This window comes from Ictidomys tridecemlineatus, chromosome 16 (genome assembly GCF_052094955.1).
Source record: "Ictidomys tridecemlineatus isolate mIctTri1 chromosome 16, mIctTri1.hap1, whole genome shotgun sequence".
Taxonomy (NCBI): domain Eukaryota; kingdom Metazoa; phylum Chordata; class Mammalia; order Rodentia; family Sciuridae; genus Ictidomys; species Ictidomys tridecemlineatus.
In genome coordinates, this window is record NC_135492.1 from 38746921 (window position 1) to 38766900 (window position 19980).

Genomic DNA, 19980 nt, shown 5'->3' on the forward strand with positions numbered 1-19980 from the left:
TCCGGAGTGAGCACCCCAAACGTATGGGGGCACATAGTAGGTGCTCAGTAAAAGGCTGCTGTGTTCCTTGGGAGCTTGACGGCCCCTCTGCTGGGCTGGGACTGGGGACACTGCTCTCGAGAGGGGACTTTTGGGTGGGGCCTTGACGGGTGCATAGGAGCTCACCGGGTGGGTGGTCCAGCAGCCCGCTGACCCCAGCTCTGCCTTTCTTCGGGGGGTGGGGATTGGGGTGCGGGGAGGCCTGTCTTGCAGGATCACTGTGATGTGGCAGGAGGCGGCCTCCACCCCAGGCCTGCTCCAGGCTCTCACTGAGGCTCAATTTGGCCTTTAATTAAGTGCCAATTAGCCACAGAGGCGCCAGGCTCCTCCGGGCAGCCGGCGGGCAGCGGGCTCTGCTCTCCCCCTGGACCCTGGGGAGCTGGGGGGGGAGAAGCGCCTCCCAGAGAGAGGGGGTCCCCAGAGCCTCACCTCCTGCTACACCCCCGGGGTCCCCCCGGGAAGGAAGTGGGGTGCAGCCCGTATGAGGGCAGAGAGCGCCGGCTTTGGGGGTGCGGGGCCTGGGGCCACCCCAGCTCTGCCCCCTGGGAGCTGTGACTGGAGCAGGCTGGGCCACATCTGGGCCCACATCTGGCTCCGGGCCCCTCTCCCCTCCTCTGCCTCCTCAGCTCTGCCCTGGAGGTGGTCAGCCGTGGCTTCCCAAGGCCCGGCTCTGTCCCATGCTGCAGCAGAGGGACACCCGATGGCTTGTGCAGGGACAGGAGGGCCAGCGCTCTGGGTTGCGTGCAGGCAAGACAGCAAGCCGGCTGGCTTCCGGCCCGCAGAGTTCATTGGCTCCTCTGAGGGAGGGAGCCACCTTCAGGCACAGCTGGATCCAGGAGCTCCAACAGTCTCCGGGGGCCTCCCCGTCTGTCTAGAGGGGGCGCCCTGCTCAGGAAGGCTCTTGCTCCTTGGTGACAAGGCAGTGTCCTTATCCCCCCTCCTGCCTAGCCCCAGGAAACTGGAAGATCATCTTTCTCATGGATTCGTTTGGAATGAGGGGGGGCCCGGGGCTCCCCTGTCCCTGGGGTGCAGGAGCAGGGCCAGGCTCCAAGACCGCAGGCTGGGGAGGGGGTCCCCCAAAGGCCAGGCCAGTCTTGGGGACACAGGGACTGGGGTGGCGCAGGCACTAGAAGAGCCTGTCACACGGCTCAGGGGAGCAGGGGGGCCCCAGGGGGGTTCCATACCACTCAGCATGGGGGCCCTCTTGGGAGGCCTCCCGCCCGGCCCCCTGCACCCCCCTGTGGGCCACCTCACCACGAGGGGGTGGGGCCCGGGACAGTCGCCGGGCCCCCGGCCAGCTGCGAAGCAGACCTGGCAGCCGCCGCGAGGCGGATTGGAAACATGTGGCCTCCCTTCTCTGAAATTCCACGGGGTTTGCACACGTTCCTGAGCCTGCGCGGGGCAGCAGCCGGGCCTACCGCTCCCCTGGGGCCCGTCTGTCCTGTGGCTTTGCCTCAAAAGGCCCCATGATGAGAATGAAAACGAGGCCCAGAGAGGGACAGCAGCTAGTGTGAGCACACACAGCAGACTCCATCCTCCCTGCCTGCACCTGAGGCCTGTGGTCAGCTGAGGGGCCTCCCTCCCCAGGGTCTGGCCGTGTCACTGCTGGTCCCAGAAGGTCAGGGTCTTGGAGTATGAGGAGGCTGGACCCCAGACTTCCAGCTCAGAGAGACCCACCTCCTGGGCTCAGGCAGGGACCGCGCTGTCCCTGGTCCCTGCCCGACGCCTAGACCCGTTCCCTCTGCACAGTGGGCACAGCCTGTCCCCGGGGCCTGCACGCAGCTGTCCCCAAACCCCGTGCTGAAGGCCTGGCTGAGGGGCCGGGGCGGCCGACCGCCCTCCAGGGTCGGCACAGCCCCATTTTGCAGCTGGGAAAAGTGAGGCCCAGGAACTGCCTCCATTTCTTCATCTGGAAACAGGATCCCATGAACCCCGCCTCCGGGTGGCCCTGAGCCCTCCAGGGGGCGGCCGTTCAAATGTCATGACCTCGGGGGACTTTCCTCAGGGCTCCCTGGTCCTCCAGGCCAGCGGGACTCCAGGAGGCCCGGAGGCAGCCAGGCACCTGTTTTCTAAAATATCCCGACGTGACCCTCTCCCTGTGCTTCATCCACAGGACCCTCAGGACTGCCCCCAGATCCTGCCCTTGTCCCTGGCGCCTGTCCCCACGGGGGGCCCCCAGGATATCCTGGTGCCCCTGGCTAATGCGGCCTCCTTCCACGTAAGTAGAGGCCAGCACAGGGTAGAGGCCGGCACAGGGTAGAGGCTGGGACAGGGTAGAGGCCGGGACAGGGTAGAGGCCGGGACAGGGCAGAGGCTGGGGGCCGTCCCCTGGCACCCGCGAGGCTCTGGGTTTGCTCTCTAGGACCTTCTGGGTTCTGTGTGAGAAAGTCCCTGGTGGCACAGGACTAGGGGAACAGGAGGTGGCACTGAGGCCAGGCGATGGGGACAGCAGGCGGCCATCGGCTGCAGCAGGACGCTCTGGCCAGGCCCCCAAGCTGCTCCCGCGCCCCAACAGGAGCAGGGACCCAGCCCGGGCGCCTGGCGCTGCAGCCCGTGGTGGATGCGACCCGTGTGTGCGCCCGCCTGTCCCCGCCCTGTCCCCAGGCTGAACTGTGACCCTGGGCACACCCGCCCCCAGGGACTCCCACCCTGGAACATGGCCACCGAGCCCTGTGCCACCCCGCCCCGCTGTCCAGGGGGAACTGAGGCCCAGGACAGGGTCACTCGGCTGCTGCTTGTCCTGTGACCAGGCTGTCCCCCAGAATCGGGGCAGGGAGGGGACGCGGCGGTCCCTGGGCCGTCCCCCCCAGCGTCCTGGCCCCCCGCCAGCCTCCCGCTCCCGGCTCCCGGGGACGCCATCTGTCTCCTCCAGGGAGGAGCTGTCACACGTGGGGGCCACGTGCCAGGCATCGGGCTGTGTCAGGAGGCCCGGTGGCCGGGGCTGGAGCTGGCACCGCCCCCCCTCCGCCAGGCTGGGGACAGGGGGCGTCTGGAGGGTGCAAGGGCAGCTCTGGTCGCCTCCCGAGTGCCCCAGGCCAGCTTCTAGAGTCCCGGGGAGGGGCCTGGGCCCTGGAGAGTCCTAGGGACCTGGCTCTGCTGTCACCAGGTCACCCTGGGCTCAGGGAAGGAGTCAAAATGAGCCTTTGGCCGCCAGCAGCCACTTCCCTACCTCGGCTTCCGGACTGTGACCCCAGAAAGGGACCGACTGACCTTGTCCTCTGCAGGGTGTCACATCTGCCAGCGACAGGGACATAAACAGGAAGACCCGCCTGAGGCTGTCCAGGGGCTGGGCCAGCGCACACAGAACCCGCTTAGCTAGTTATCGATGCCGCCGTATTTATTGAGCACTTCCTGCATACCCATCACAACAAGCACATATTAGGCACCTAGAGCATGCAGACCCCTAAGAGTCACCACCTCCCGTTTCCCCACCAGTGGGAGGGAAGTCCACGCCCAATGTACAGCTAGGGAAAAATAAAGCTCAGAGAGGTAGAACAACCTGTAGGAGATCACACAGCTTGGGACATAGCAGAGGTGGCATTTGAAGACTTGCTTGGTGGCCCAAAGGGGGACAGGCTACCCAGGCCAAAGAACAGAGAGGGCTGGGTCAGGACAAGAGCCACGTGGAGGCGTGGCCTTGTGGGGCAGAGGCGGGGGATGCTAAGTCCAGACTGCTGTCACCCCAGAGGCTTGGGAGGCTGAGGCAGGAGGACGGAGAGTTCAAAGCCAGCCTCAGCCACTCAGTGACACCCAGGGCAGGAACCCTAGGTGTGCGTGGGCTGCTGGTCCCCCCTGGACATGGGACATGAAGGGGCCTCTGGGAGGTGGTGCAGCCACACCCAGACCTGAGATGGGACCAAGGCCAGCATTCAGGGGACAGTCCGGGGCGTGGTGACGGGGTTGGAGGGGAGGGACGCTGGCTGGCTGTCCTCAGCCCCCTCCGTCCCCGTCTCCCGCAGGGGGCAGCCCTGGAGTGCAGCTTGGGGCCAGAGGACACCTTCGAGGCCACGTGGCTCAACGCCTCAGTGGTACGCTGCAACCAAGTGGCGGTAAGTGGCGTGGCGTCCCCCTTCCCCAACAGCCCTGCCCCCCTCGGCCCCCACGACACCCCTCCCCCAGAAAAGACGCAGCCGCCCACCCGCCCTCTCCCCTCCCCCCACAGCTGCACACGACCCTGAAGACCCAGGAGTTTGCCCTCAGCCTCCAACTGAAGGGGCGGCCCTCGCAGTTCCTGGACAACCCCCAGCCCCCCATAACAGGTGGGCTCCCTGCCGGCTCTCCACGCCCATGGAGGCTCTTTCCTGAACCCCACAGTCCCCCTCTACAGAAGGCTCAGCGAGGGTGCGAAGCCGTGAGAATAGTTTTGGGGTGTAGCTGCCCCCCATTTGATGGTGCCATTATTATTATTGTTGTTGTTGTTGTTGTACTGGAAGTTTAGGCCTTGGCCTCCCAGAGCCCATGTGGCTCAGCCCTTCCTGGCCTCCAGGAGGCCCACTGGTGGGCCTGGCTGTGAACCCCAGCTCCCCCAGGCTGTGTGACTTTGGGGAAGTGACTCGCCCTCTCTGAGCTCTTATCTGTGAATGGTGTTAACCAGTGGCTCTGCCTGATGGGGTCACGCTAAGGAGCGATGAGTTCAGCCAGGCTCAGGGGTGCCCAGAACCTCGCAGGGTCCAGATCTGGGACGCAGCCCCGGCCTCTGGGTGACCCGTTCTACCCCACTGTCCCCTGCAGTTGTGGTCTATAACTGTGCCATGGGCAGCCCCGACTGTTCCCAGTGCCTAGGCCGCGAGGACCAGGGTCACCTGTGTGTGTGGAGCGACGGCTGCCGCCTGCGGGGACCCCTGCAGCCCCTGCCCGGCTCCTGCCCCGCACCTGAGATCCGTGCGGTAAGCACAACCAGGGGGCGCTCGCACCCCAGAACCGCCCTGCGCCCAGCCTGGCTCTGCATCTCCGGGCTGGGGGGCTGGGGGACACCCCTAGGCACATGCATGCAACTGACCTGTGAGCAATAGCAAGGTCAGGGAAAGCTGGGGGGTCTGGTGACAATCAAGGCCCCTCTTATAACTCTTGTACCCGGTGCAAGACAAGAAAAAATCTCAGGGAAGGATTCTGATTGGCTTAGCCGAGGCCAGGTCCCGCCCCTTGTCCAATCAGCGTCTGGCTGCGATGTGGGCTCCTGGGCTGGGACACCGTCCTGGGAACTGGCCTCAGGGTGCCCCAGGAGGCTCCCCTAAGTGGCCTCCCCGAGCTGAGTGGCCTCAGTCATGCTCAAGGCCAGGTGACCCTGCAGTCCCAGCCCTCTCTGAGCCCCTGTATCCTCTAAGCAATGGAGCTGGGTGGCCCTGCATAGGACAGTGGGAGGGGCCATTTGTCAGTGTCCCAGCCTCAAAGCCCCTGTCACTCCTGTGTCTGGTGTCCTGGCAGATCGAGCCCCTGAGTGGCCCCTTGGATGGCGGGACCCTGCTGACCATCCGCGGCAGGAACCTGGGCCGCCGGCTCAGTGACGTGGCCCACGGCGTGTGGATCGGCAGCGTGGCCTGTGAGCCGCTGGCGGACAGATACACGGTGTCGGAGGAGTGAGTGGCACGGTCCCCAGCCCCCCCTGTCCCCCTGTGCGTCCAGCGGTCCCTCTGTGCCTCCTGCCTGGCTCTTCTTGGGACGCTCTGCGCCGCCTCCTCCAGGAAGCCCTCGGGGCTCCCCAGGCCAGGCCAGCCCCTCTGCACACAAGCAGTTAAATTGGGGGGGCTCCTGGTGGGAGAGTCCCTCTAGAGAATGTTCTAGAACCGAGGAATGAGCTAGAGTTCCTTCTGGGGAGGCCTTGCAGATAAGCCACCAGGTGACCAGATGATCTGATCACAGTCCTCCTGGCCCCCTGGTCCTCTCAGAGGTGCAGAACTGTGGGAACGCCTGGGGTGGGGGACCCCCGGACAGTGGTCACTCCAGCTGGCCCTCCAGAGGCCAAGAGGACTGTTCATTATTTCAATGTGGACGGTGCCCAAGGCCAGGTCCAGCTGAGAGTGGGAGGACACCAGGCACCGTCACACCCTCTGAGGGCGCCTGTCCCCCTCCAGGATCGTGTGTGCCACGGGGCCAGCCCCAGGGGCCTTCTCAGACGTGGTGACGGTCAACGCTTCCAAGGAGGGCAGGTCTCGGGAGCGCTTCTCCTACGTGGTAAGGAGGCCACGCCCACCGACCGTCCCTCCGCGCTCCGCCCCCTCCGCGCTCCGCCCCCTCCGCGCTCCGCCCCCTCCGCGCTCCGCCCCCTCCGCGCTCCGCCCCCTCCGCGCTCCGCCCCCTCCGCGCTCCGCCCCCTCCGCGCTCCGCCCCCTCCGCGCTCCGCCCCCTCCGCGCTCCGCCCCCTCCGCGCTCCGCCCCCTCCGCGCTCCGCCCCCTCCGCGCTCCGCCGCCCCCGCCCCCCTGGGTGCTCAGAACCTGACTCCTGCCCTCCGCCTCCAGCTGCCTCTGGTCCACAACCTGGACCCTAAAATGGGCCCCAAGGCAGGGGGCACCAGGATCACCATCCATGGGAGTGACCTCCACGTGGGCTCCGAGCTCCAGGTCCTGGTGAACGACACAGACCCCTGCACGGAGCTTGTGTAAGCCCGAGAGCAGCCCTGCCCCTCCCGCCAGAGAAACCCATGGGGTTGGGGGACGCCTGGGTGGGGGCGAGGTCATTGTCCCAAACAATGGTTGTTTGTTAGCCGTGGCCCCTTAGGGAAGCCTCTCCACTTCTCTGACCTTCAGTGTCTTCTTCTAAGAACATTTTTTTTTTTTGATACCAGGGATTAAACCCAGGGGCACTTAATCACGGAGCCCCGACCCCAGCCCTTTTTCTATTTTATTTAGAGTCAGGGTCTCCCTGAGTTGCTTAGGGCCTTGCTAAGTTGCTGAGGCTGGCCTCCAACTTGTGATCCTCCTGCCTCAGCCTCCTGAGCTGCTGGGGTGACAGGCGTGCACCATCCTGCCTGGCGTAAGAATGGCCTTTAAGTTCAGGGAGTGCACTGTGCCCAGCATACAGTAGGTGCTCCATAAATGGCAGCCGCTGGCCCAGGAGTGTGACCAGTGGTAGGGGGCATGGCCTGGAGCCTTTTGGTGTCGGAGCTGGGGGAACCTCTGTCTTTATTATGCATTTCTGTGTACCGTGCCTCATTGATAGGCTTTTCTGGGGATACCAAGATAAGCCCGGCCCAGGCCTCAGGGAATCAGGAAGCTCCCGTGGAGACAGGATCAGAGAAAAGTCAGGGCTTTGGGGTTCTGAGTGAGATCTGGGGAGGCTTCCTGGAGGAGGTGGGTCGGGCACCCACCTAAGGGTGCAGAAGACAAGGCGGGCCCCAGGCCAAGTGCATAGGGCTGACACATTGGCAGCCCAGGCGGGTCCCCCTGCTGATGTGGCCGTCCCCCGCAGGCGCACGGAAACCAGCATCACCTGCACGGTGCCCGGGGGCGCCCAGGCGGCCCCGGTGCCCGTGTGCGTGCGCCTGGAGCGCAGGGGCTGCGTGCGCGGCAACCTCACCTTCTGGTACATGCCGAACCCCGTGATCACGGCCATCAGCCCCCGCCGCAGCCCCGTCAGGTGAGCCCCAGCCCCTGGCCCAGCCCCGCCTCCTTGCTTGGGGCCACAGGTGTGCTGAGGGGGTCTGGCTGTCCCCCACAGCGGCGGCAGGACCATCACGGTGGCTGGCGAGCGTTTCCACATGGTCCAGAACGTGTCCATGTCCGTGCACCACATTGGCCGGGAGCCCACGGTGAGGGGACCCCCCGGGGGGCTGCGATGGGGGGTGGGCTGGGTACAGCTGGTGGCCCTGGCTGACCAGGCCTCTTCCTGCGGCATCTCTGTCTCTTTCTGTCCCCTTTCACCCCAACCCCTGTTGGTCCGGTGTCCGTCTGTCCATCCTGCATTCCTCACCCTGACCCCGGGGCCAGCTCTGCAAGGTCCTCAATGCCACCCTCATCACCTGCCCGTCCCCGGGGGCCCTGAGCAATACCTCGGCCCCCGTGGACTTCTTCATCAACGGGCGGGCCTACGCCGACGAGGTGGCGGTGGCCGAGGAGCTGGGGGACCCCGAGGAGGTGCCGCGGGGCAGCAGGTTCCGCCTGGACTACCTCCCCAACCCGCAGTTCTCCACCGCCAAGCGCGAGAAGTGGATCAAGCACCACCCTGGGGAGCCCCTCACCCTGGTCATCCACGTGAGCCCCTGGGGACCCCCGGGGTGGCTGGAGGGGGCAGGCCAGGCTCAGCCAAGAGCGTTGGCCAGCGTCCCTCCTGTACCCACAGAAGGAGCAGGACAGCCTGGGACTCGAGAGCCACGAGTACCGCGTCAAGATAGGCCAGGTGGCCTGCGACATCCAGATCATCTCGGAGAGGGTCATCCACTGTTCGGTCAATGAGTCCCTGGGCGCCGCCGAGGGGCAGCTGCCCATCACGGTGAGTGGCAGAGGCGGAGCTCACTCTGGCCCCGCCCCAACCATTCCCTGAGCATCCACCAGTTTTCGTGCTCAGTAGCTTAGGCCAGCAACGCAAGGCAGAGCTTCAGATCCTCCCTGGGCAGATGAGGACACGGAGGTCCAAGACCTTAGGGACCTGCTCAGTGTCAGTCATTCACTTCAGCTGGGCCCTGAGGTGGCTGGGCTTTCAGAATCCTGGTGTCCTGCCTGGTCAAGTCTTTTCACCTGCTGTCCTGGTCCCAGATAATCAAGGACCGGAGCCAGGCCCTGTGAACTGCCCATCTTTCCCTGCTCCCCCCAGGCTCTAATAATTGTCACGGCCTCCTGAACTGACAAGCATCATCTCGATTAGCTGTCAGTCTCCCCAGGAGGTAGAGGTGGTTATCTTTGTATTACCACGGGGGCTCAGAGAGGTTAGGTGACTTGCCCAAGACCACACAGCATTAGCCAAAACGTAATTCCAGGAAAACTACAATCCCTTTCCCTCCCTCTGTGCAGATCCAAGTAGGGAACTTCAACCAGACCATCGCCACGTTGCAGCTGGGGGGCAGCGAGACCGCCATCATAGTGTCCATCGTTATCTGCAGCGTCCTGCTGTTGCTCTCTGTGGTTGGTAAGGATTCCCAGGCTTGGAACACAGGGAGGGCAGACCTGCCCCCCAGGCTCCGGCCTGTCTGAACACGGGCATCCAGGAAGGGCGTCATAAAATAATGTAGGGGCTGGGGCTCAGGGGTAGAGCGCTGGCCTGGCACGTGTGAGGCCCTGGGTTCGATCCTCAGCAACCACATAAAAATAAACCAACAAAATTAAGGCATTTGTCCATCTACAACTTTAAAAAAAATTTTTTTTAAGTAAAATAATGTAGTCTAGAAATTGGAGCCTCATACGCTACTGGTGGGACTGTAAAGTGGTCCAACTGCTTTGGAAAACCCTCTGTAGATGGTCAACATGTTCACTGTCACCAGGTGTGGGGACGCACACCTGCAATCCCAACCTTTGGGAGGCTGGGGCAAGAGGATGGCAAGTTGGAGGCCAGCCTCAGCAACTTAGCAAGACCCTGGCTCAAAATAAAAAAAAAATAAAAATAAAAAGATCTGGGGGTGCAGCTCCGTGGTAGAGAGCCTCTGGGTTCAATCCCCAGTCCCTTAAAAAAAATGAATCTTAATTCAGCATAATTCTTGGTCATTGAACAAAGAACAGAAAATACCAAAATCCAAAAAGAAAACAGAAAACACACCATTTTATCACCCGAGAGCTACTTTTTGTGAGCGCTGTCCCCTAAGGATCCTGGGGAGAAGCTGTCCCCACAGGCCTGGGATCTGCATACAACAGGTGCCAATAAATGCTTTGCTGCCCGCAGCCCTGTTTGTCTTTTGTACCAAGAGCCGCCGCGCAGAGCGCTACTGGCAGAAGACGCTCCTGCAGATGGAGGAGATGGAATCGCAGATCCGCGAGGAGATCCGCAAAGGTCAGTGGGTGGCACCGGGCAAAGGCTGTCCCGTCGGGGGGGACAGGTGCACAGTCCGCTGACAGCTCCCTGCCTCTCCGCCAGGCTTCGCAGAGCTTCAGACGGACATGACAGATCTGACCAAAGAGCTGAACCGCAGCCAGGGCATCCCCTTCCTGGAATATAAGCACTTTGTGACCCGCACCTTCTTCCCCAAGGTCAGCCAGAGCCCCCCACCCTTGAACCTGGACAGGGCAGCTTGACCCAGGGAACGTGCATGCGGTACAGGGCCTCTTGAGCAGTGCAAAACCTGCACTCCCGTTCATGGCAGTCCTGCCAAGGGAGGGGATCTGTCCATAGGGGAACCAGCTGCGAGCCCCCATCTCCTCCTTGGTGTCCTCCCCTCACTAAGTCACTAAGGGTGACTGGGACTCCCAGGATTCCCTCCCTGTTGTCTCCTGTCCTCTGGGTTCTGCTTAACTATCCTGTGCCTCGCCCATGCCTGTCATCCCAGCGGCTCAGGAGGCTGAGGCAGGAGGATCACAGGTTGGAGGCCAGCCTCAACAACTTAGCAAAGCCCTGTGCATAAATAAAAAGGGCCCCCGGGTGCTTTGGGTGCTGTCATTTCCGGGCCAGTGTCCCCGGGCAGAGGCCCAGGCTGGCGCCCCTTTCTGCCCTGCGAGCCTGGCCTGGCCATCGGGGGGCGTCCAGCCGCTGAGGACCCTGGGATCTGCCTCCGCAGTGCTCCTCCCTTTCCGAAGAGCGCTACGTGTCGCCCTCGAAGACCCTCAGTCCCCAGGGGAGTGGGTCCGCGCCGCAGGAGACCCACCCGCTGCTGGGAGAGTGGACCGTGAGTACCCCAGGTCCCCACCCGGGTCCCACTGTCCCCCTCCTGCAACCCGGGGACGCCCGTCGTTGGCCTTGGGAGACGGCAGCCTCCGCTGCCTCCGCAGATCCCCGAGAGCTGCCGGCCGCACATGGAGGAGGGCATCAGCCTCTTCTCGTCCCTGCTCAACAACAAGCACTTCCTCATCGTCTTCGTGCACGCCCTGGAGCAGCAGAAGGACTTTGTCGTGCGGGACAGGTCAGTCCCCGGGGCATGGGGGGCCGCCGGGCTGGACTCCCCAGGTCCGATCCCTGGCTGACGCCCCGCGGACCCCGCAGGTGCAGCCTGGCCTCGCTGCTGACCATCGCTCTGCACGGCAAATTGGAGTACTATACAGGCATCATGAAGGAGCTGCTGGTGGACCTCATCGACGCCTCGGCCGCCAAGAACCCCAAGCTCATGCTGCGGCGCACCGAGTCGGTGGTGGAGAAGATGCTCACCAACTGGATGTCCATCTGCATGTACAGCTGCCTGCGGGTGAGGCCGCTGGCGCCTGCGCAGGGGAGGCCGCAAGTCACGCCCCCCGGGTCTCCAGGGACTCTCCTAGCCCTTGTGCAGATATGGAAAGGGATGCTCAGAAGGGGCCCGGGAGCCGGGCGCGGTGGCACACACCTGTCCTCCTAGCACACACCTGTCGTCCTAGCAGCTCGGGAGGCTGAGGCAGGAGGATCGCAAACTGAAATGCAAAAGAACCCCCATTAGAACTCTTCTGCAGAACGGGAGTCCCTGGTCCTGTCTTGCCATCCGGCTGCCTTTACAAGGGCAGAGGCCACAGGGTCAGCTGGGGTTCATGGGAGAAAGGCAAAGGCTTGGACAGAGCCCAGAACCAGGCCCTTAATTGTGTTGGGTCTCCATCTGGTCTTTGGCAGAACCCAGCTGTGTGACCCTGGGTAAGTCACTGCCCTCTCTGGGCCTTGGTTACCTTTGGTTAAGCAGATCCTCTGCCCCTGGCCTTTGGAGTCCTGTGAATCCTCTCAGGGGAAGCAGGAAGCATGGGATGGGACAGACCTGGACCCTGGGGGCTGCGGGGGCTCTGGACCTAGCTCCCCTGGCCACTTTATGTGGCCTCCATCAGGTCTGTCCCTGCCCTCTGGGCCTTTTCTCTCCTCTACAAAATGGGACATCGGTGGCTCCCAGCCCTAGATCCGGAGAATTGGCTCTGGACTAAGAGCTGGCCCGCTGCCTTCCGACGGACGCTGCCAAATCTGCTTAAAATGTACTTAACGTTTTTTCAAACACACTTACCGTTCCCACTTCAGTGTCCACGTAAATGGAACAGCTGGGTCGCTGGGCAATCAGCTGGAGACTGTGGGTGGCAGCGAGTCCCTTGTTGGCCGGGTAGTTGCAATAAAATGGGGGTTCACAGCAGGGGGGCTGCAGATAGCACGGCTTCAGGCTGTGAACTCCTCTGGGTCCTGTTTCCACCTCGCCTCACCCTGGGAGGTCCCCGCTGGGTAGGCAGGGCCAGCCACGGGCTCAGGACTGGGTGGATGCACGACCGAGCTGGGCCATGCTGGGCAGATGGCTTGCCCTCTCTGAGCCTCAGTAGTGTCCATGGAGCTGTGCAGGGGGCTTGTTGGTCCCTGCAAAAGAACTTCTGGTCCATAGAGGCACCGGACAGGGGGTGTCAGCCTGGGCACTGGGGTCCCAAAGGAGGTGTTGGGGACAAGTGGGCCCCCAGATGGGATGGGGTGAGGCCAAAATGTAGAGGCTGGGACATGGAGGGCGGCCCAGGGCCTTGACCCCTGACAGCCCTGTGCCCACCCAGGAGACGGTCGGGGAGCCATTCTTCCTGCTCCTGTGTGCCATCAAGCAGCAGATCAACAAGGGCTCCATCGACGCCATCACTGGCAAGGCCCGCTACACGCTCAACGAGGAGTGGCTGCTGCGGGAGAACATAGAGGCCAAGCCCAGGGTGAGCCTGGTGGGCGGGGAGGGGCGGGGCCAAGCAGTGGGCGAGACCTATGGGCGGGGCCAAGCAGTGGGCGGGGCCACATGGTGCTGGGCGTGCTTTAGGCTGGGTTAGGCAGCGATGCTAGTGGGCGGGGCTTGAGGTGGGCGTGACTACGTGGGCGGGGCTTTGTCAGCCCTGGGCGGGGCCAAGCAGTGGGCGGGCCCAAATGGTGGGTGGGGCCACGGGGTGCTGAGCCTGCTTTAGGCGGGGTTAGGCAGGGAGCGCTAGTGGGAGGGTCGTGTGGGCGGGGATTGAGGTGGGTGTGGCCATGTGGGCGGGGCTTGCCAGTCCTGGGCGGGGCTGGTCCAGGCCTCCAGTCTTTCTTTTGTATTATTATTTATTTTTGGCCTCCAGTCTTCACCTAGCCTTGCAGCCTCCCAGGACAGAGCCTTTCCTGTGTAGCAAGGGTGACAACCTATTGACCCCTGTCCCTTTTGCCTTGTCTGTCTCTGCAGAACCTGAACGTGTCCTTCCAGGGCTGCGGCATGGACTCGCTGAGCGTGCGAGCCATGGACACCGACACGCTGACACAAGTGAAGGAGAAGATTCTGGAAGCCTTCTGCAAGAATGTGCCCTATTCGCAGTGGCCGCGGGCCGAGGACGTGGACCTTGGTGGGCAGGAGCAGGGGTAGGGGTGGGCACAGGGGCCTGGGTGCCTGGAGGCTTCGGCCTTGGCCAGAAAGTCCCCTTCAAACGAGCACATGTGCATGATCAGTGGCCTTGGGGACACCCGCGATGGCAGACTAGGCTCCCAAGAGCAAGGGGCTCTGGTTTGGTGGGACGCGGGCCCTGCGATGTGATCAAGCTTTGGACAGTAGACAAAACCCTGTGGGAGGAGCTTCCCACAGAAGGGCACCTCAGAGTGGGTTTTGAAGGGTGCATAGGAGTTTCAGTTCTGCCACAAAGAGAGGTTCCTAAAACTACGGGGCGTCCCTGGTCACTCACACTGTGCCCAGTCCTGGACAGAGCTGGGCCCTCCCTTTCTCCCCAGGACAGTGGGAGCCATGGGAGTTGTGTGGCCTGTGGTGCAGGTGACACCTTTTATCTCAGGAGTTGTAACATGAAGGACCCTGGGGAGTGGGGACGCTTCCCGAGTGTCTGCTTGGTGACAGCTCCCAGGGACCTTTGTTGTGTACCATCTCCCCATTTTCCAGATGAAGACACAGAGGCTCAGAGAGGGGCCTGGCTTGCCTGGGGCTGCCCAGCCAGGGTGACAGAGGCCTCTTCTTGGGTGGCCTCCCAGTCCTGGCTGCCCGCCCTGACCCTGATCGGCCCCTCTGCCCCCAGAGTGGTTTGCCTCGAGCACCCAGAGCTACATCCTGCGGGACCTGGACGACACCTCGGTGGTGGAGGACGGCCGCAAGAAGCTCAACACGCTGGCCCACTACAAGGTGCAGCCCCGCCCCTCCCCTGCCTCCCTCCCTGGACTCCCGGCCTCTGACTCCAGCCTCTCCCCTCCCGTCAGATCCCCGAAGGGGCCTCTCTGGCCATGAGCCTGTCGGACAAGAAGGACAATACCCTGGGCCGAGGTAGGGCTGCAGGGCAGGGCCAGGCTCCTCTGACCCACTCCTCCTGTGGCCGGGCCTTGGCAGGCCGATGGCCTGTGGGCAGCTGGAGGCCGGCCCAGGAGCACGGGATGTGGCCTGGGCAGGGGCCAGGGGGAGGGGAGCTGGCAGGCCTCTCTGGGTCTGGGGCTGTGTTGGTGCCACCGGCCCCTGTGGTGGCCCGGGCCTCGCTGCCCAGCTGCCAGTTCTGGGAATCGGGGCTCCTCTGAGTCCTGGGGTGCACCCTGAGGTTGAGCGGAGGGTCCTGGGCCCTGGGCCTTGCTGTCGCCTCTTGTTGATTTCTCGTGTGCTCCCTCCCCTCGCAGTGAAGGACTTGGACACGGAGAAGTATTTCCACTTGGTGAGTGTCCAGCCTGGACCCCGGGGAGCCTGGCCCGGGCTGGGAGTGGCCTTGGCTCTGGGCCACCCTGGGCCTCTGAGAAATGGCTCCCAGGCCCTGGGAAGGGCTGGGCTGGGCTGAGGGAGCTGGGGATGCGTCCAGGATCAGTGGACGTCAGAGGCCCATGTGCAGGGAGCCAGGGCCAGGGCCTCCCCCCGGTGGCCAGTGTGCATGGCCGGGCACTGACCACTGCCCACCTCCCAGGTGCTGCCCACCGATGAGCTGGCGGAACCCAAGAAGTCCCACCGACAGAGCCACCGGAAGAAGGTGCTCCCCGAGATCTACCTGACCCGCCTGCTGTCCACCAAGGTGGGCCCCGCCTCAGCGTCCCCTCCCCAGCTCCTGGGGGTCCGCTGTGCATGCTCCCCTGTCCCCCTGTGGGGCAGTGGAGAAGGAAATGGGGGCCAGTGGTGTGGCCCGTTCCCAGCTGGGGACCCAGGATCTGTCACCACCCCCGGGGGAAGTTCCACTATGGACCCAACTGAGGTCACGTGCCTTCCCCAGGCACCAGGCACGGGCTGCCCTGGTGGCCCACGGCTCTGAGAGTGCCCCTCGCTGACCGTGGCCCCCCACCCCCCACAGGGCACGCTGCAGAAGTTTCTGGACGACTTGTTCAAGGCCATTCTGAGCATCCGGGAAGACAAGCCCCCGCTGGCCGTCAAGTACTTCTTCGACTTCCTGGAAGAGCAGGCCGAGAAGAGGGGAATCTCCGACCCGGACACCCTGCACATTTGGAAGACCAACAGGTAGGCAGGCGGGGCAGGGGGAGGGCTGTGTAGACGTCACCGTATCACCGGGGCAGAGCTGTGGCTCTGGGTCTCAGAGCCTGCCCTCTGAGGCCACCTGCCTGGGTTCAATGCCCAATGTGCCATAATTTTGAGCTGTGTGATCTTGGGTGAGTGACTTAACCTCTCTGTGCTCCAGTTCACCCAGCTATAGAACCAGGGCAACAATAGTAACCCACCTTCACTGTAAGAATTCACCCGAAAAGCTCCCAGGGAGCAGTGTGTGTGTGTGTGTGTGTGTGTTGGGTGCCCTCATCCTCACCCTCGCTCCACCTGGGTTAGCGAACAGAATCAGCTTCATTTGTCAGAAGAGGACACCGAGGCTCCCAGAGGCTCCCCGCCCCCCATCACACAGCCCTTGGGATGGCAGAACCAGGCTCCACTCGGCCTGTTCTGGTTCCCAGACCCAGTTTGTAGCCTTCTTGGAAGCTGGAGGTCTCCCCCTCACCAGCAATTTATTGAAATCCTTACCCAAACGCTAATGACCCAGCAGGGTTTGGGCAGTGCCACAAGTTTCTCAGAACTCCCAGGACCCACATGCCCCAGGCTGCTGGGTCACTGGGTGGCCCGAGTTGGAGACTGTCAGCAGCTCTGTGGCCCTCCAGGACGAGGCTCAGGGTGGAGGCCCCGCCCTCCCTGGCTGCTTTGCACTTCCTGCTAGGCTGGGGGCGGGGCCTGGGCCTGGGGCGGGGCCTGGAGCTGGGGCAGGGCCTGGTGGTGGGCGGGGCCTGGTGGTGGGCGGGGCCTGGTGGTGGGCAGGGCCTGGTGGTGGGCGAGGCCTGGGATGGGCGGGGCCTGGTGGTGGGCAGGGCCTGGTGGTGGGCGAGGCCTGGGATGGGCGGGGCATGGGGATGGGCGGGGCTGGGGAGGGGAGGCCTCTAATGAAAACCAGGCTCTGGCTGAGGCTCCAGAGGGAGAGCCAGGGCGGAGGGGGGACTCTGCAGGGGGCAGAGGCGGCCACAGGGTGGACCAGCCACCCCAGCTGGCCAGGGAGAGCCAAACCTCAGTTCCCAAAGGTGACATCCATCCTGGGGACTGCAGCATCCCCCGGGGCTGCCCTCCAGCCTCCACTTCCTCCCTGCCCCGCCCTTGGGTGGACTCACAGCGACCCCCGCCCCTCCCAGCCTCCCCCTGCGGTTCTGGGTGAACATTCTGAAGAACCCCCAGTTCGTCTTCGACATCGAGAAGACGGACCACATCGACGCCTGCCTCTCCGTCATCGCCCAGGCCTTCATCGACGCCTGCTCCATCTCCGACCTGCAGCTGGGCAAGGTGGGTCTTTTTTTTCGGGGGGGGGATGGGGGGTACCTGGGGCTGAGCCCAGGGGTGCTCAACCCCTGAGCCCCGTCCCCAGCCATTTTGGGGGGGTTTCACTGAGCCACAGGGGCTGGTTGAGTTGCTTAGGGCCTCCCTAACTGTTGAGGCTGGCTTTGAAGTTGCGATCCTCCTGCCTCAGCCTCCAGAGCTGCTGGGCTGACAGGCGTGGGCCACCGCAGGAGAGAAAATGACCTCCCTGCCCGAGTCTGTGCCCCTCCGAGAGCAGGATGCGTGTGACACAGAGCTAATCTGAGACCTAGCTGTGCACGTGGCCCTGGCTGAGATGTCCCCCGTCCCCAGGACTCTCCCACCAACAAGCTGCTGTACGCCAAGGAGATCCCCGAGTACCGCAAGGTCGTGCAGCGCTACTACAAGCAGATCCAGGACATGACGCCGCTCAGCGAGCAGGAGATGAACGCGCACCTGGCGGAGGAGTCGCGGGTGCGCACGCGCAGGAGGGCGGGGCGCAGAAGCCTGGACCCTCGGATCGCTGCTGGGCGGGGGGGGGGGGGGGCACAGAGCATTTGGGGGGCCCCCTGGGTGTCCCCTTCTTATCATCTACAATTGCTCAGCACCTTAGTCCCAGGGGAGGGGGCCGCAGAGAATTTTCTAGAAGGGAGCTGGGAAGTCTAGGTCCAGGGGCTCTTGGAAGGTGGGGGTGAGGAGCTGCGAGGTCAGCCTCCCTCTCCGGCCTCCCCCTGCAGAAATACCAGAACGAGTTCAATACCAACGTGGCCATGGCAGAGATCTATAAATACGCCAAGAGGTATCGGCCCCAGGTGAGTGACCCCCTGCACCTGCCCAGGTAGGACGTGCCCACGTCCGTTCTGACGTAGAAGACGCAGCAGAACTTCTCACCTTAGCACTCACATCCGGGAACCTTGCACTTTACGGTGGGTCTTTTTTTGGATGGGGGGTACCTGGGGCTGAACTCAGGTGCGGTCAACCACTGAGCCCTGTCCCCAGCCAGTTTTGGGGTTTCACTGAGACACAGGGGCTGGTGGAGTTGCTTAGGGCCTCGCCAACTGTGGAGGCTGGCCTCCAACTTGCGATCCTCCTGCCTCAGCCTCCCGAGCTGCTGGGATGACAGGCGTGGGGGCCACCGCAGCCGGCTAGGGTGGGTCTCTTGGTGGGTGGACAGAGGCGCTGTGCTCTCTGCCACCATCTAAGGCGGGGACCCCCTGCTGCCTCCTGCTCAGATCATGGCCGCCCTGGAGGCCAACCCCACGGCCCGCAGGACGCAGCTGCAGCACAAGTTCGAGCAGGTGGTGGCCCTGATGGAGAACAACATCTACGAGTGCTACAGCGAGGCCTGACCGCGGCCGAGTCGGGCTGCCACACCGAGGAGCGGAGGAGGCTCAGGGGGAGGGCGGACCAGGGAGGCCAGGCCTGGAGCCCCCAAGCCCGGCCCCAGGGAGGCCTCTGTGTCCCCTCCGACTGGCTCTGACTCTGGGATGGGGGCCGCTCTCTGGGAAGCTGTCCCCGTCCACCCAGCACAGTGACCTGCCCTGCACCAGCCAGCTGCTAAGACAGCCCGGCCTCAACCCGGGGAGCGGAGGCTGCAGCCCCCCAAAACACTACCTCATGCAAACTGGAGCGAGAGAGGGGGGAGCCCTGGATGGCTTTGTGCTTTCACCACCAAAAAGCTGTCACCATGTCCCTTGGCCCCAGAAGACCCTGGCCACACTCAGGGTCAGAGTTTTCTGGTTTCGGGTGGCTGCAGCGGCTGTTGGCAGCCAGGGCCGTGCTCACCGCCTCCAGGGAGGCCGCCAGGGTTTCCCCCCTGAGGGACAGAGGAGGAGGGGACAGGAGCTGGGAGCGGGAGGGGCGAGGGTGCACCGAGGCTGTAGCTGGGCTACTCCATCTTTCTGGAAGTTTCTAAAGATAGCACCACTTTGGGGTTTTTTTTTGGGGGGGGGTTGGTTTTTTTTTTTTTTTTTAAAGCTTTTATATATAAAAAGAAAAAATATCACGCGCCAACTGTGAACGGCGGCCACCTGTCACAGGACCCGGGGAGGGTCCCCAGGGCCGCCCAACGCAACACTGGAAATGACTGTCCAGAGACCCGGCAGCCTGGCCCAGTCCTCCCCAGGACCCTGGGAACGTCACCCCGATTGTCCCCGTCTGAGGTGACCCTGGGTGGCTGACCCGGCCGATGCCCAGGACTGGCCAGGAGCCCGGGGGGCGGGGGGGCTGGAACTCTCTGGAACCTTCTTTATAATAAAAGTCTGCCGGAAACCCACGGGGACTTCTGCCTTTGTCCCGAGATGGCCACATGGGGACGGGGGCCGTTTGTCACTGAGTTTATGACACAAAGGACGCAGAGCCAGGCGGGCCTTGTCCCTAGGAAGACTGGCCTGAGCCAGGCCTGAGGGGACTTGGACCCTGGAGCCGAGGTGTCACACCTGCTGGATGCTGCTGTCCCCTGCCCCAGGGCTGGGGAACTTGTCCCCAAGGCTGGATTCTGTTCCCCTGGGCACAGGTTGTCCCTTAATTGGGAACACAAGGGGTAGGGGGACAATAAATACGCAGGCTGAGCCCGGGCCCAGGCCACTTGGCTCCCTCTGGGCCTAAGCAGGGGGCCGTTCAGCTGCACCCCCAGTACAGGACACCCCAGGGCCACCTCCAAGTCACACAAGCTCGTCTCTGGAGGAAGGAAAGTCATTTCCCACGATTCTTATTGAGAATAAGAAATAGAACCAAAGATTCATAATCTAGAAACGAAATCCCACAAAAACCAGTTCTAGGGTCAATAAGATCAAAACCAGAGGAAGTGACCTCCAGCTTTGAAATCCCTCTCCAGTTAGGCCCACGATCCCATTGGCTTGGGAGGCTGAGGCAGGAGGTCCGCAAGTTGGAGGCCAGCCTCAGCAATTTAGGGAGACCTTGTCTAAAAAAAATCAAAAGGGCTGGGGATGTAGCTCAGGGGTAAAGTTCCCCTGGGTCCAATCCCGAGTGCCAAAAAATTAGACATAAAAATCTAGGCCTGGGGTCGTGGCTCAGTGGCAGAGCGCTCGCCTAGCACGTGGGAGGTCCTGGGTTCCATCCTCGGCACCCCATAAAAATAAATGAATGAATGAATAAATAAATAAAGGTATTCTGTCCACCTACAACTAAAAAAAATAATTAAAAAAAAAAAAAACAAAGAAAGAAGGAAAAATAC

At 63.0% G+C, this 19980-nt stretch overlaps 1 protein-coding gene across 1 annotated transcript in view; it reads left to right on the plus strand.

The window, feature by feature from the left end:
• The window catches only part of Plxnd1 (plexin D1), a 34768-nt gene extending 15709 nt beyond the window's left edge, over positions 1-19059 (plus strand). The window contains exons 9-36 of the mRNA XM_078033433.1: positions 2153-2257; positions 3999-4088; positions 4202-4298; positions 4771-4925; positions 5464-5615; positions 6111-6210; positions 6496-6635; positions 7445-7612; positions 7694-7784; positions 7963-8226; positions 8315-8464; positions 8983-9097; positions 9845-9952; positions 10037-10149; positions 10674-10781; positions 10885-11015; positions 11096-11294; positions 12586-12732; positions 13227-13383; positions 14059-14162; positions 14237-14300; positions 14642-14676; positions 14920-15024; positions 15298-15461; positions 16625-16772; positions 17118-17258; positions 17522-17596; positions 18017-19059. Of these exons, the coding sequence (XP_077889559.1) occupies positions 2153-2257; positions 3999-4088; positions 4202-4298; positions 4771-4925; positions 5464-5615; positions 6111-6210; positions 6496-6635; positions 7445-7612; positions 7694-7784; positions 7963-8226; positions 8315-8464; positions 8983-9097; positions 9845-9952; positions 10037-10149; positions 10674-10781; positions 10885-11015; positions 11096-11294; positions 12586-12732; positions 13227-13383; positions 14059-14162; positions 14237-14300; positions 14642-14676; positions 14920-15024; positions 15298-15461; positions 16625-16772; positions 17118-17258; positions 17522-17596; positions 18017-18133 (3543 nt within the window). The 3' untranslated portion in view covers positions 18134-19059. The remainder of the gene's footprint in view (positions 1-2152; positions 2258-3998; positions 4089-4201; positions 4299-4770; positions 4926-5463; positions 5616-6110; positions 6211-6495; positions 6636-7444; positions 7613-7693; positions 7785-7962; positions 8227-8314; positions 8465-8982; positions 9098-9844; positions 9953-10036; positions 10150-10673; positions 10782-10884; positions 11016-11095; positions 11295-12585; positions 12733-13226; positions 13384-14058; positions 14163-14236; positions 14301-14641; positions 14677-14919; positions 15025-15297; positions 15462-16624; positions 16773-17117; positions 17259-17521; positions 17597-18016) is intronic.
• Positions 19060-19980: the final 921 nt, after the last annotated feature.